Here is a 14,057-nt window from a genome sequence, read left to right as displayed (position 1 = left end):
CGGGATACGCTTTGTTCAAACAAATAAATTGTTTTATGAAGTTTGTTCCGCAGATGGGGGAAAGAAAAACAAGGATTAATAAACGAGTTATTCATGCGTTAGAGACTTACAAAGGATTCTGTATGACGTACTGTACAAAGGGACACGTTACGAAATGTCTGTTGCCTTTTTTCGTGCAATTCTCCGTTGTATTTTTTTGACTTGGTGCCTTGGAATCGATTCGTGGGTTAAGAATAGATACGTTTTAAGATAAGTCTTTTTTGTTTTTGTAACTTAACTTTGTCAAGTATTGCCACAATTTATGGATACTAGATTCAGTCAATGAAAACAGCGGTAAAATATTCTCAGTGATGACTGATTATATGACATTTAGATCACAATAAAAAAGATACCTTCTTGCTTTTATTAATATTTACGTAGGTACTTTAATACTGATTTGTAAACTTTAGGACTAAAGTTAAGTAAACGTCTTTTTGAATGCATTTTCCAAATCTGCGATGAGATCCTCTGCGTCTTCTAATCCAATGGAAATTCTGATCATAGAGTCCGTGATGCCAAGTTTTGTCTTCTGTAGTTGAGGAACCGTTTTATGTGTCATCACCGCTCTGGATAAAGAGAACAACAAAAAGAATATGAATAGACTTGAATATAGTTGCATTAATGGAAGTCAATCAAAGAGTTTGCAATGATATTGTACTCAGTAGGTAGTTTTATTTTTTACTTATACAAAGCATCAATAATGTAGTAAAAACAATACATAGCTAAACGTGACTCATCTCTATCTCTATCTCTATCTCTATATCTATCTCTATCTCTATCTCTATCTCTATCTCTATCTCTATATCTTTCTCTACCTCTATATCTTTCTCTACCTCTATCTCTATCTCTATCTCTATCTCTATCTCTATCTCTATCTCTATCTCTATCTCTATCTCCTTCTCTTTCTCTATCTCTTTCTCTACTTTTTACTTTTCTCTCTTTCTCTATCTATCTCTCTCTCCCCCCTCTCTTTCTTTCTCTTGCTCTTTACTCTTTCTCTTTACTCTTTTTTTTCTTGTTCTTCTTCAAAATTTTCAAGCCCAACTTTTGGGTAAAATCTTTGCGTCCAACTCGACACTGGATGACGGGGGGCGTGGGCCGCCTGCCGTGCCGTGGTGTGGGTGGCATATGCCAGATATCCGATTCCACCAGCGTTCGGTACGTTTGGCGCTCCTGTCCCTTGATGTCCAAAAGTCGAGTGGGCCCGACGGGATTCCACCCCTTGTGTTAAAGATGTGCGCTCCGGAGTTGGCACCAGTTTTAACACGTCTTTTTCGGCTCTCTTACTTTTTAGGCGTAGTACCGAAATCCTGGAAGACGGCCTTGGTCCACCCAATCCCTAAAAAAGGCGATCGAACAAATCCGTCCAACTACAGACCGATAGCCATAACTTCCCTCTTCTCGAAAATAATGGAGTCCATTATTAACTGCCAGCTCTTGCGGTACCTAGAAGATCACCAACTACTCAATGACCGACAATACGGTTTTCGTAAAGGTCGGTCGGCTGGGGATCTTCTGGTTTACCTGACACACCGTTGGGCACAGGCGATAGAGTCTAAGGGGGAAGCGTTGGCAGTGAGCTTGGACGTGGCGAAAGCCTTCGACCGGGTTTGGCATAAAGCGCTTCTTTCGAAGCTTCCTTCCTATGGGCTTCCCGAGAAATTGTGCGAATGGGTCTCCTGCTTCCTTACAGACAGAAGCATTAAGGTCGTTGTCGACGGGGAATGCTCTGACTCTCTGTCTGTGAACGCAGGTGTCCCTCAAGGCTGCGTGCTATCACCTACCCTGTTCCTCATCCATATCAATGATATGTTGCAAATCAGCGGCATTCATTGTTATGCGGATGACAGTACAGGTGATGCCTATTATACCGGCCGCGCTAACATTTCTCGGGAAAACGTCATCGAAAGCCGAAACAGACTTGTGTCAGAAATCGAGACTTCTTTGCAGAGAATCTCAGATTGGGGTGAACTTAATCTGGTCCAGTTTAACCCTACTAAGACACAGGTCTGCGTGTTTACCGCTAAGAAACTACCGTTGGTCGTCTCGCCTCAGTTTCAAAGTACCCCTCTGACTGCCTCAGCCGGTATTGGAATACTTGGCATCAACATTTCGAGCGACGTCCAGTTCCGTGGTCATCTGGAGGATAAGGCTAAATTAGCCTCGAAAAAGCTTGGTGTGCTCAACAGATCGAGGCAGTATTTCACTCCAGCCCATCGCCTGCTTCTATATAAGGCGCAAGTTCGGCCCCATATGGAATACTGCTCTCATCTTTGGGCGGGGGCACCCCAGTACCAGCTTCATCCTCTGGACCGCGTTCAGCGGCGTGCGGTTCGGATTGTTGAGTGTCAGAAAGTTTCAAACCGACTTGACACTTTGGCAATGCGTAGAGATGTAGCTTCATTGTGCATTTTCTATCGCTTATACCACGGGGAGTGCTCTGAGGAATTGTTTGGTCTTATTCCTGCCGCTTCTTTTCGCCATCGACCCACACGACAGCATTTCCATCCCCACCATGTAGATGGTTGGCAGGCCACAACTGTGCGCTTCTCGCGCAACTTTCTGCCTCGCACAGCAAAACTGTGGAATGAGCTGTCGTCGGCGGTATTTCCGAACCGATACGACCTTCAAACCTTCAAGAAAAGAGCATACTCCTTTTTAAAAAAACAAAGGCCGGCAACGCACCTGTGACTCCTCTGGTGTTGCGGGTGTCCATGGGCGGCGCTGATCGCTTACCATCAGGTGACTCGTTTGCTCGTTTGCCTCCTATTCCATAAAAAAAAAAAAAAAAAAAATTCCTGATTATACAAAAGTATATAAAAATGCAACTTACGGTATTTCTACCAAACTTTCGTACCCTCCTAAGCTTTCAGCCACAAGGAACACTTTAAAGCAAGTCAGGAGTTTCCTAGATTCTTGCAGTCCACCTGAGTGTTTGAAACTGAAGATGCCTGAGTGTCCAGACGTCTGTTTTTTGAAGATCTCGTGTCCTTTGTGTGACTTTAGTCCTGGAATAAAGTACGCTTAAATTAATTATTATGTTATCGGCTTAGTCACGTAATGTTTTGACGAGGAACTTGACTAGTTTAGTCTCACGAAAGTTACAATAAAATTACGCTTAAATTATTTATCGTCACCTGGTACAGCATAATTCATCATCATCATCAGCCGAGAGACGTCCCCTGCTGAACAAAGACCTCCCCCTTAGTCAGTATAATTATTATATTTAAATTACTTGAGGTCTATTTAGTAAGCCCCAAGCCTAACTAATTATATTTCCAAACAGTCTTCATTTTTTATGGTATAAGCCGGTAAACGAGCAGACGGATCACCTGATGGTAAGCAATTGCCGCCGCCCATCTTCAGCCGAGAGACGTCCACTGCTAAACAAAGGACTCCCCTTTAGTCCTCATTAGTCATTTAGCCGCCTCCCATGGACACACAAAGCATCAGAAGCGTTACAAATGTGTTGCCGTTTGGAGGTTAGGAATTTAGGGGTTATTGGGGAAAGTTATATTACCTGGATGATTAACTTCAATGATATTCGGATGCTTCTCCAGCCATTCAGCAATCACCAAAGCCGTTGCTTTATGGCGCTCCATTCGAAGTGAAAGAGTCTTCAGACTTCTATTGACTAAGTAACAGTCAAACGGAGATGGAACACTTCCATGCGCTAAAAACATAGTCATACTAACTCTTTACAATATACATATTCAGTGATATAAGTGCAAGTACCCAAGATAGTATTTTTTCAATATCTGAACATATATCATTGTGTTTCTGAATTGAATATTTTTCTGTCTTACTAACGGCCAAAATAAGATTTGAACTGTCATGATTAGAAGTTACAATTATTTTTGTGTGAGACATAAGTTACAGATTCGTGGTTAAAAAATCATTATTGATTAATGATTTGAAGGAATTTGATCGTATTTGAAAATTAAGTCCCAAAACTTTTAATCTTTTCTATATGAATAAAGTAGATGTTAAAACATACTTATTAAAACTCACATTCTTGAATATATCTCAGATTGTCAGCAATCTCTTGTTTGTTAACTACAGCAGCTCCCATCACAACATCAGAATGTCCATTCACGTATTTTGTCAAGGAATATACTACTATATCAGCACCGAAGTCCAATGGTCTTTGTAGGTAACAAGTTAGGAATGTATTATCAACTACTACAATAATATTTTCATTACGCTTCTTCACAATCTGAACAGTAGCTGCAATGTCTATCACTCTGCAATTTGGGTTGGTTGGTGTTTCCAACCAGACTATCTGAAAATACAAATCTATATCAGGAATTTTGTAATCTCATCTATCTGTACCTATAAACGACAAATTCACTAACGAAAAAAATTAAAAATTCTATAAAAAATACTTTCAATAGCCAAATGTAGCGTTCGACTCAATCGGCAACTATTTTATGTTCGACACTTATTTCAAAATGCAAATTGCTTTAAAATAATGTTCGATTAATACATTTTTCAGTTCAAGGTCATTCTAGTTTACACGTGGAGTACAAATATTTGTTTTGTTTATCATGAAATCATTAGATAGGCTTTAAACACTGATGTTGGTAATAATGCGTCTAACGATGCATAATGCCCTGATATGAAGATATCGATAATAGTCTGATTCCTCAGACCTGTGCCAGATTTTATCATTGGAACTGTATTAGATTGATAAACGTACTTTATCAATACATTTGATGATTCATTTGTAATTGATTTCCTGATCTTTCCAACGTATCCTTCTCCTTTTCATTCTAAAATATGATTTAAAGTGTGGGAGAGCCATGCTTCAGCACGAATGGGCCGGCTACGCACTTGTAACGCCTCTGGTGTTTCAAGTGTCAATGGGCGGCAGCGATTGCTTACCATCAGGTGATAAGTCACGTTTACCAGCTTCCATAAAAAAAATTTGGTTTGGTTAGGTTGTTTGTTTAGTTCTTGTTGTGATATAGTCAGATAATGTGGCTCTATCTTTCTCTTTCTTTCATAAAAGTGATGTAATACGTGTATAAGGAAAAAGCTCCTCACGTACCTTGGTATTGTCTTGAATGGCATTTTCTAAATTCCTCACGTTTCTGACATCTGTGAATGTCAGGTCGATTCCCAATTTCGGTAGATTTTCCCTAAAAAATAATTAATTATTTATGTATTACTGATGCCTACACACTATCGAATACGTACTTTGATATTCATCAATTCTGATATTGATATTGATCATGCAGATATTCTTTTCTGATCTGATACCATCGTTTTTGATGCTATCACACGCATAGAGGTAATACATAACGATTAAATGTTACTTAAACATAATATTTTATCTAAACATAGATTTTCATACGTAATTTATGTATGAAAATCTATGTTTTAACGACCAATAAAACTCTCAAAAATTCCAGATCCTGTCCAGTATATGGCAATAGGCTCACTCCCTACTAAATGGGACTTATAACACAAAATGGTGAAAAGAGGATGTACATTGTATAGCGGCATTAGTGCCGTAATGTGCGTCTGCCTACCCCATTGAGAACAAAAGGCATGACAATACTTCATTATAAATTAATTGTAAGTATCTAAATGGAAACCTTACCTCATAACCTGACCAGTGCCACCGTAAACATTGTCCATGGAAACTATATGATCTCCCTTGCCAAGTAGGGCGAGAACACTCATTATCACACCGTGTCCTGATGCGAATGTGAATGCGTGTTTACCGCCCTCTAGCGCCGCGAGACATGTTTCCAATGTGTCTCTCATTGGGTTCGCTGTACGAGAATACGTGTAGCCCTGAAAATGTAAGCTTCTTACTCAATTACGGTTCCAACACTCATGTGAAAGATGTTAATTGCAATTAGGTGATATGCAATTGGAACTGGATGGAATGGTAGAATTGTGATGATGTTTCTCATTAATATTTAAATTAACGCTTACAACTGTACGTTGTTGATCCTGATCACAAAAAAGGAACAGTTGTTGTATTGGAATGCAAAAAAGAACCGAAAATTCAAACTAAAAAATTAAAAGGGATGGTCTGGCGATGCTCCATTTTTGTTCGACTCCGTCGAACAAACAACGCTTGCATTGTGTTTGATGTGATTCCTGATACCCCCAACAGCCCTTAAAATCCTAACGCAACATTCTTGTAACGCCTCTGATATTTCAGGCGGCGGTGATCCGTCTGCACCTTTACCGGCTTATTCCATAAAAAAAGACTTGGTATGAGCATTACCCTGGCCCGAGTTCGTCTTAGTAGTATACGATGTTTTGATGGTTACTAATACATATATGTAAATGTATGACCTTACTAAATTTCCGTTAGATGGTTGTTTGTACATGGCAGTCAGCACGATGGGTGGCACTATCGCTCCATTCCATTGGTCTGGGTTCAGGCCAGAGTGTATGGACAGGGTAGCGAAACCTGGTTTCCGCTTCAAGGCTCCATGACCGTCTGCCATCTGGACATTTCAGAAAAGTTTCACATATACTTTTAAATATGGATTTTTAAAGTGTTGAGAATATGTAAGTAACACAATGTCTCATTCAATAATGGTTGTTATAAGCATCTTGGTGATTGATGGCCAAAAACGATAAAAAAATGTCGTTGAAGTGCGTCTGCATGCTATCAGGAGTTTGATAAAAATCTAAACGGTAATCGGTAGGCGCGATTGACTAGGCCCTCATTGATTAATGCCTAAAGTGATAGTGAATGTATTATTTACATATTATTGTTATTATATTTTAATAAATATTATGGTACATGTTGTTAATCAATAAAACAATACACAATTAATAGCAGGAATAGCGCAGTGCCTGGGTAATCGACTATTGGGATTTTTTTATAAGCACCCATGACCCCATAATACAAGAGAGAATTATATTATTGTAAGCAAAACTGTTTTAAAAGAAATTAAATGAGTTTTTTGTTTTTACTGCGTGTAATGTGAGGTCCTTATTGTGAGTACAGTCGTTGATGTCTATATAAAGCTCCCAGACTGATGTTTATTTTAATGAAAGTCGTTTAAATTTTGATATGCTAGCATTTGTAGTGGCAACAAACATCTACCTTAAAATGTAACATATTTTGCAAAAATTATGTTAAACAAACATTTTTAATTTTAAATAATGTAACTTATTTCAAATAATTGTCAAAATTCATAAAAAAAGTCTAAAGATCCGAACAAAAAATATTTCGTTACTACAGTTTTATTTCAAATTCAAAGGAATTAAAGATAACTTTTTACAATTTCTTGGACAATGAAAGATAATTTTTTCTTACTGTCTTCATATTTTTATCGTGGGAAGTAAACAAATCGGAGTCCAATATTAGGGATTTAAAAACATCGAAATTCACAAAGTAAAAAATATGCAACAAAAATAAACATTTTAAGCCCACCTTGGACATCCACTATCAAAATATCACAATTACGCACTTCGAATAAAATATATAACAATGAACAAATGCAAGGATTCCGATATCTTAGGCCTTTATATTGCATTGCCATTCGGAATATTAAGTTGGTATCAATGTAATCACTCATATTGCAATTTACGCACTATTTAAGCGATAGACATCTAAAAAATGGAAAAATATATTTTACTTACCTACCTATGATTAGTTTTTATCGGAAAATATCCTAAAAATACTTCTTTGTTTGAAATAACTTCGAATGAATAGAATTCGAATACTTATTGAGAAGCGAGTTATTTTTTTGGTGATTTAATATCTTGGTAGTAATAGAATAAGAACGTGATAAATAATAAAAAAAAAAAACAAAATAAAATCATCATATTACTCCAGTGACCCTATTTTATATGAGTGTTTTTTTTTTTATTTCGAGTTGGAAAAATAAAATATGTGGGATTTTGCAAAATACTCTACAGGTTTAATCATGTTTTTTAAATAATGCTAAACATTGATTTACTCGAGAATATTCGGTGTGATAATGATAAATAAAATTATTGAAATCAGTCATAGTACATTTTAATTTTTTCAACTCTCTTCTGTAATTGGCCTGGAAAAAAATTAACACGTGGACATAAAAAAAAACAACTTCAATTTTAGGATCTATAAAAAGCACAGATTAGTCATTAAAATAACTTTAATTTATACAAGATTTTATTACGTTATTAGATAAAGCACTTAATGACATCAAGAATCAGCATCATACCACACAAATAAAATAAATATAAAAGTACCTAGATCGAATTAAAAAAATAATTATTTACTTATAAAAATATTCATCAACAATTTGTAGTATTTACACATTTTTACACCAATAATAAAAATTTACAGCGAGCGTCAAAAATTGTCCATGCGCTCGATAGATGGCGTTGGGATCGAGATAGATCGCGCTATGGTTTCGTTACACGCCGGAGTACTAGTAGCCGCGCTCGCCGCGCCACAGTCGATCTTTCCAAAGGTTAAACGGGGAGTGATGATCGGATTGGGCATGCGACTGCATGAAGTCCGTCGCCGATTGTTACGCTTTGGCGGGCTAAAATCCTTCTGACCCCTAAATTTTTGAAAGATCCTTTATTAAAATTGAAAAATTGTTAAGTTGTTAGTTAATTTGAATCACAGAAGAGTGAATAAACTCTGTTTTGTGATTTTAATTCTAGTTAAATTATAAGTAGCATTTCTTCTTGAAAGTAATATTTTCAATTGTTTTGTAATAAATACCATAATTAAACTTAAGTGACAAAATATATTATTCATTCATATACATGGTAAATTAATAAAAAATTGCTTCGGCCCCTGATGAAAAAAATAAGCAATCTATTTTTGTGTAATTACATGCATTGTGATTTTTGAAAGGCGCCATTTGTAAGAATATTATAATCAGCAATCTCATAGGTTGAAAGATGTATCAGGTTTAATTTAATGTTAGAACAAATAAATGCCATTTTTTCTCGATCTTCGAAATTCATGCGAAGAGGTTTAATGGTTTTTGTTCAGGGTTCATAATTATTGTGTCTTAATACTGTATATTCCAACAACTGTTACATTATGGATGCAATAAATACTTCAATACTTATACAATGTCAAACCTGAAAATATAGGGTACATTTCGCGGTCATATTATTAAAACATAATAATATATTATTGTGTTCTCTAGCAAGAATAAACATGAGTCCGTACTCTATAGGAAACAAAAGATCGCTCTATAATAAATACCACGGAATAGTATATTTAATATTGACAAGTATTAAAAAATATACATTTATTAAACTTATACGTAGAATAAAGAAAACACAGTTTATAAGATCAATTTTATATTTTTAACACTTAATTTAAATGATAATCTAACTTAATTATTAAAGGTTTGTTTGAATGCGTTTTCCAAATCTTTGATGAGGTCCTCGGGATCTTCTAATCCAATGGAAAACCTGACCAAGGAATCTGTGATGCCCAGCTGAGCTTTCTGTGGTGGGGGTACCGATGTGTGAGTCATTATCGATCTGAAAATTACATAAATAGTTTTTATAAATAATTGCCACCGAATGTAAGCAAAACAAGTTTAGCTACAGCACTTCTATAAAACAAGCTAATTGAAAAGTACAATAAAACAATCAGAGGCCTCATTAAAAAAAATCGGAAGCTATAAACAAATATTGATTTAAAATTAAATAAAAAAAAATCCCTAAAAAAATCTTCCATCTATAATAAAAAAAACAGTAAACCAATAACTTACGGTATTTGAGCCAAACTGTTATATCCTCCTAAGCTTTCAGCCAAAATAAACACTTTGAAGCAACTCAGAAGTTTTCTAGACTCTTTCAGACCTCCTGTATGTCTAAAACTGAAGACTCCTGAATGCCCAGACGTTTGCCTCTTGGATACCTCGTGTCCTTTATGTGACGTCAGGCCTAAAAAAATATAAATCTTTATTAAAACAAAATATTTAATTTGAATCTTTCGAAGCTAATTCTCTGCCAAATCCGTGAAACGAATTTACTGCCAAACTCGGTAAGACATTTTTTGTATAAATTATTTATTTATTTATCTCAGGAACAGCTTTACAAGAAAAATACCATGACCCTAACAACACATCCACGTGTTATCCACGTGGTCTTTTGACATCTTAATTTGTATTAAAATTCATGAAAATCTATTCAGTGCTGAACACCTCTATAGATTATACTAGATATGATTTGGATCCTATCAACTCAGTCATCATAATGAGTTATTTTGTAAAAATCTAAAGTTATGTTATTTCTTCCTAATTTACCATCACTTGTTCGTTGCGCGTGCTGATTGGCCGGATCGAAAATACCAACCAATCAAAGCGCCGAACGCGCTCTTACTAAGGACATTGAAATACATTACCTGGATGCAATACTTCAATAACATTCGGATGCTTCTCCAGCCACTTGGCAATGACTAGCGACGTCGCCTTATGACGTTCCATTCGCAAAGACAGTGTCTTCAAACTCTTGTTAACTTGATAGCAATCAAATGTTGAAGGAACAATTCCTAGTGCTGAAAAGATAAGATAAATTGAAAACAAATATTTATTTTATCTTCTAATTGTATACAATTATGCAATCAGGGAAATTTGCTTTTTGACTAAAAGGATAATGATAAAAAATTATCATGTTGTCATTTAAAATCAGTGTTATCTAATTGATTTGTCTAGTCCTGATAAGTAATACAACGAGTATTATTACTGTTTTATATTTGTTACAATTTTATTTGTATTCTATTAGTGTCATCATTTACTTACATTTTTGTATAAACCTAAGTTTGTCAGCAATTTCTTCGCTATTAAGTACGGCTGCTCCCATGACGACATCAGAATGTCCATTCATGTATTTGGTCAGAGAATACATCACTATATCAGCACCAAAGTCCAGTGGCCTTTGCAGGTAGCATGTGAGGAATGTATTGTCGACTACCACAATGATATCACCGCGCTTCTTCACTGCTTGGACAGTGGCAGCAAGGTCTACTACTCTACAGTTGGGGTTTGTAGGAGTCTCTATCCAGATCATCTGAAAAAAGGTTTTTGTTGTAGTTGTACTTAAGTATCAATCTATACTAGTGGTTCTCAACCAGTGGTCCGCAGAAGGCAAAATATGGTCCGTGAAATAAAAAGATACAGAAGTTATCACCTAATAAAAACATCACAGTTAAAACTACTACTACTAAATCAATAAAGCTCAAATAAAATGTATATCACCATGAGAGGGTCAATAGATTTCAATAATCAAAAAGTCACTCATTTTAACAGATTCAATCCCTATTGTTTTGAAATATTCAGTGAGCATTCGTTTATTTTCATTTAAACCAACCAATTTGAGACAGCTGATTGTATCAACAACTCTTGTGTCATTGGAACTGTACCAATTTGTTAGTTTTGTTACCGGCATTTTATCAGTAACTCCAAACTTATGTTTTCTGTGAATCTATGTGTACACTTGTCACTAATGTCCAAGATAAACTTGGAAATTCTAAATGAATTTAAAAGGATGTTTCTTTTCTTTGCTTGCCAAGTGTCAACTCTATTTCTTAAGACTTAAGAGACAATGTTTTAGATAAACTTGTGATAGATTTAAGGCTGAAAACTTTTGAAGGCTGAAGTTTTTAAAATAAATAAATACCTACCTTAGTATTATCTTGAATAGCATTTTCTAATTTATTTAAATCCGTAATATCCGAGAATGTGACTTCAATTCCATGTCTTGGTAGGTGTTCCCTGAAAAATATAATGTATAAATATTATTATTTATTTATTTCTTATGTGGAAAAGTATTCATGAATTAAAATTACTTTACTTTTTTCAACGCGACATCTAATTCTAAAACATATTGTACTGTACTTGTTGAAAACATAATTTGTGGAACACGTTCAGGGTTCAAGTAGCCTCAATTCAGTTGACAATAGGCTGAGCCAGAAATGGCTTTTTTTGAGGGGGGAAAATCATCCAATGACTTCTCCCTCCTTGGGCGAGGCGAGAAGGAGTGTCAGACTCTTACTGACTAAAAACCACCTCGTTCCTTCTTCTGCTTTTCGAGCCGGAGCCCGGTAAACCCGCTAGGTAGTCCGCAGCTCCGGATCAGGCATCAGCCCTACTGGGCCCCATCTGTGAGCCAGAAATGGCTAGGAGTATACACAAAATAATTTAGGAAATGTCGTCCTTACCTCATAAGCCTGCTGGTGCCACAATAAACATCATCAATAGATAACAAATGGTCTCCCTTACTAAGTAGGGAAGTTATACTGGTGGTCGCACCGAGGCCGGATGCAAAGGTGAAAGCATACTTAGCGCCCTCCAAGGCCGCGAGACATTCTTGGAGGGTGTCCCTTATTGGGTTCCCTGATCGGGAGTATATGTAGCCCTATGATAAAAAAAATGGATGTTTTCATTACTAGATCTTACAGAGTACCTAAAAGATCAAAAATACAGATTCAAGTTTAAAATTTTCAATTTAACAAATTGTAAATTCATTATGAAAATAAATAATGATGACAATTTATTTTCATCCTTAGCCCAAATGGTGGACTTTTACTGCCTCAAAAAAAAAATGCATTTTAACATAAATAATAGTGCATGTACCTTATGTCCCTCAGGAGCCTGTTCATACATGGTGGACATGACGATAGGTGGCACCACTGCTCCATTCCATTTGTCAGGGTTGTGACCAGCATGAACAGCCATGGTCGCGAACCCTGGCGTCGGTTTTTGGAATCCTTGCTCGTCGGTCATCTGGACAATTTTAAGAGATTTTAGAAATTACCATTAGATTATTTTACCCAGTTAAATTTTCTTAAAGGTGAAAATAATCACCATGACATTAAAAATCTGTTTCTTACCATTTTTTTATAAATTTTCCTTTTTAAAAATCGTTGCCCCACACTATGATCTCCTGTATCATAGGTGCGTTTAGAAACATACAAGTTCACATGCATATGACACACAGGCCCGAAACAACAATTACTCCGCGCGGGAATCGAACCCGCTATACGTAGCACGTAGACACGTAGCCACTAGCTGAGCAACTGGCTACGTGCAAATGGCGGCAACCGTGCGGTCATAAATATATTTCATTAACATTTTATTATATTTATTAACATTTTTATACCAAAAAATTACACTATTACTTACCTTTAATTTCTTAAATATTTTTTATATTTCACCAGGTTCGAGTTCCAATACCAACTGAACTGGATTCCGATATCCGACCTCTTTATATTGTGGCATGCACCACCCGCAGTGATGTCCATATCAGATCGATCACATCAAACACAACAATTAACAATAAAAAGTAAAAAAAATAAAATCTTCATTTAATACTAAAATAGTAATCATTTTAAATGAAGATAAAAAGACAAAAATGAAATATTACATTTATTTCTTTAAAATAAATTAGTGAGAGGGAGTGTCAGACTCTTACTGACTTAAGACTACCTCGTTCCTTCTCCTGCTTTGAGCCGGAGCCCCGGTAACTGATTACGTTGTAGACGGCTTCGGAATTTCGGATTACCTTGAGTGAAGATATCAATTAACATATTGCCCGATATCATCACTATAGAGTAAAGTTATCATACAATTATCAGCAAATAAGTAGGGTATTTCCAATTGTAAACAAATGCCTTGAAAATTAATATTTAAGTTCATGGTCAACTAATTTAATATTTGACTCGACCCCTGGTGAAAAAATAAGCAATACTTATACTTTTGTGATACTACGTGCAATGTATTTTTTGTAAGGCGCCATTTTTAGGAATATTATAATAGCAGTCTCATAGATTGAAAAAAGAGGTATCAGGTTTAATTTACTGTTAGAACAAATAAATAATATATTTTTTTTAGATTTTCATAGTAACCGAGAAAAGGCTTAATACTATACGATGTAAGAATTGAAAAATAAAAACGTTGAAATTTTTATATAAAAAAAAAAAATATAATATAAATACACTTTGTGGTCATATTAAAAAATATACATATTCTTAAGTTCTCGAGCTATTAAAAGTGAGTTCATACTCTATAGGAACCAAAGCA

At 35.7% G+C, this 14,057-nt stretch overlaps 2 protein-coding genes across 3 annotated transcripts; both read right to left on the bottom strand.

The window, feature by feature from the left end:
* Positions 1-393: 393 nt before the first annotated feature.
* LOC118275018 (putative cystathionine gamma-lyase 2) lies at positions 394-7,510 on the bottom strand. 2 transcript variants are annotated; one of them, XM_050698651.1, is made up of 8 exons: positions 7,448-7,510; positions 6,360-6,509; positions 5,645-5,841; positions 5,090-5,180; positions 4,051-4,321; positions 3,560-3,712; positions 2,873-3,047; positions 394-605 (listed from the first exon to the last, which is right to left on the bottom strand). In XM_050698651.1, the coding sequence occupies exons 1-8, from the start codon at positions 7,454-7,456 to the stop codon at positions 458-460; spliced, it is 1,194 nt and encodes a 397-aa protein (XP_050554608.1). In that variant the 5' UTR covers positions 7,457-7,510; the 3' UTR covers positions 394-457. The 2 variants fall into 2 exon arrangements, with proteins under 2 accessions (XP_050554608.1, XP_050554609.1); XM_050698652.1 differs by lacking the exon at positions 7,448-7,510 and having other exon boundaries at positions 6,355-6,498.
* A 1,819-nt stretch (positions 7,511-9,329) lies between these two features.
* Positions 9,330-13,386, bottom strand: LOC118275028 (putative cystathionine gamma-lyase 2). Its single transcript, XM_035592861.2, has 8 exons — positions 13,161-13,386; positions 12,612-12,761; positions 12,197-12,393; positions 11,660-11,750; positions 10,779-11,046; positions 10,382-10,534; positions 9,747-9,921; positions 9,330-9,513 (listed from the first exon to the last, which is right to left on the bottom strand). The coding sequence occupies exons 2-8, from the start codon at positions 12,759-12,761 to the stop codon at positions 9,363-9,365; spliced, it is 1,185 nt and encodes a 394-aa protein (XP_035448754.2). The 5' UTR covers positions 13,161-13,386; the 3' UTR covers positions 9,330-9,362.
* Positions 13,387-14,057: the final 671 nt, after the last annotated feature.

The sequence above is a fragment of the Spodoptera frugiperda genome, chromosome 15, assembly GCF_023101765.2.
Source record: "Spodoptera frugiperda isolate SF20-4 chromosome 15, AGI-APGP_CSIRO_Sfru_2.0, whole genome shotgun sequence".
Classification (NCBI taxonomy): domain Eukaryota; kingdom Metazoa; phylum Arthropoda; class Insecta; order Lepidoptera; family Noctuidae; genus Spodoptera; species Spodoptera frugiperda.
This window is presented reverse-complemented; position numbering and strand designations above follow the sequence as displayed.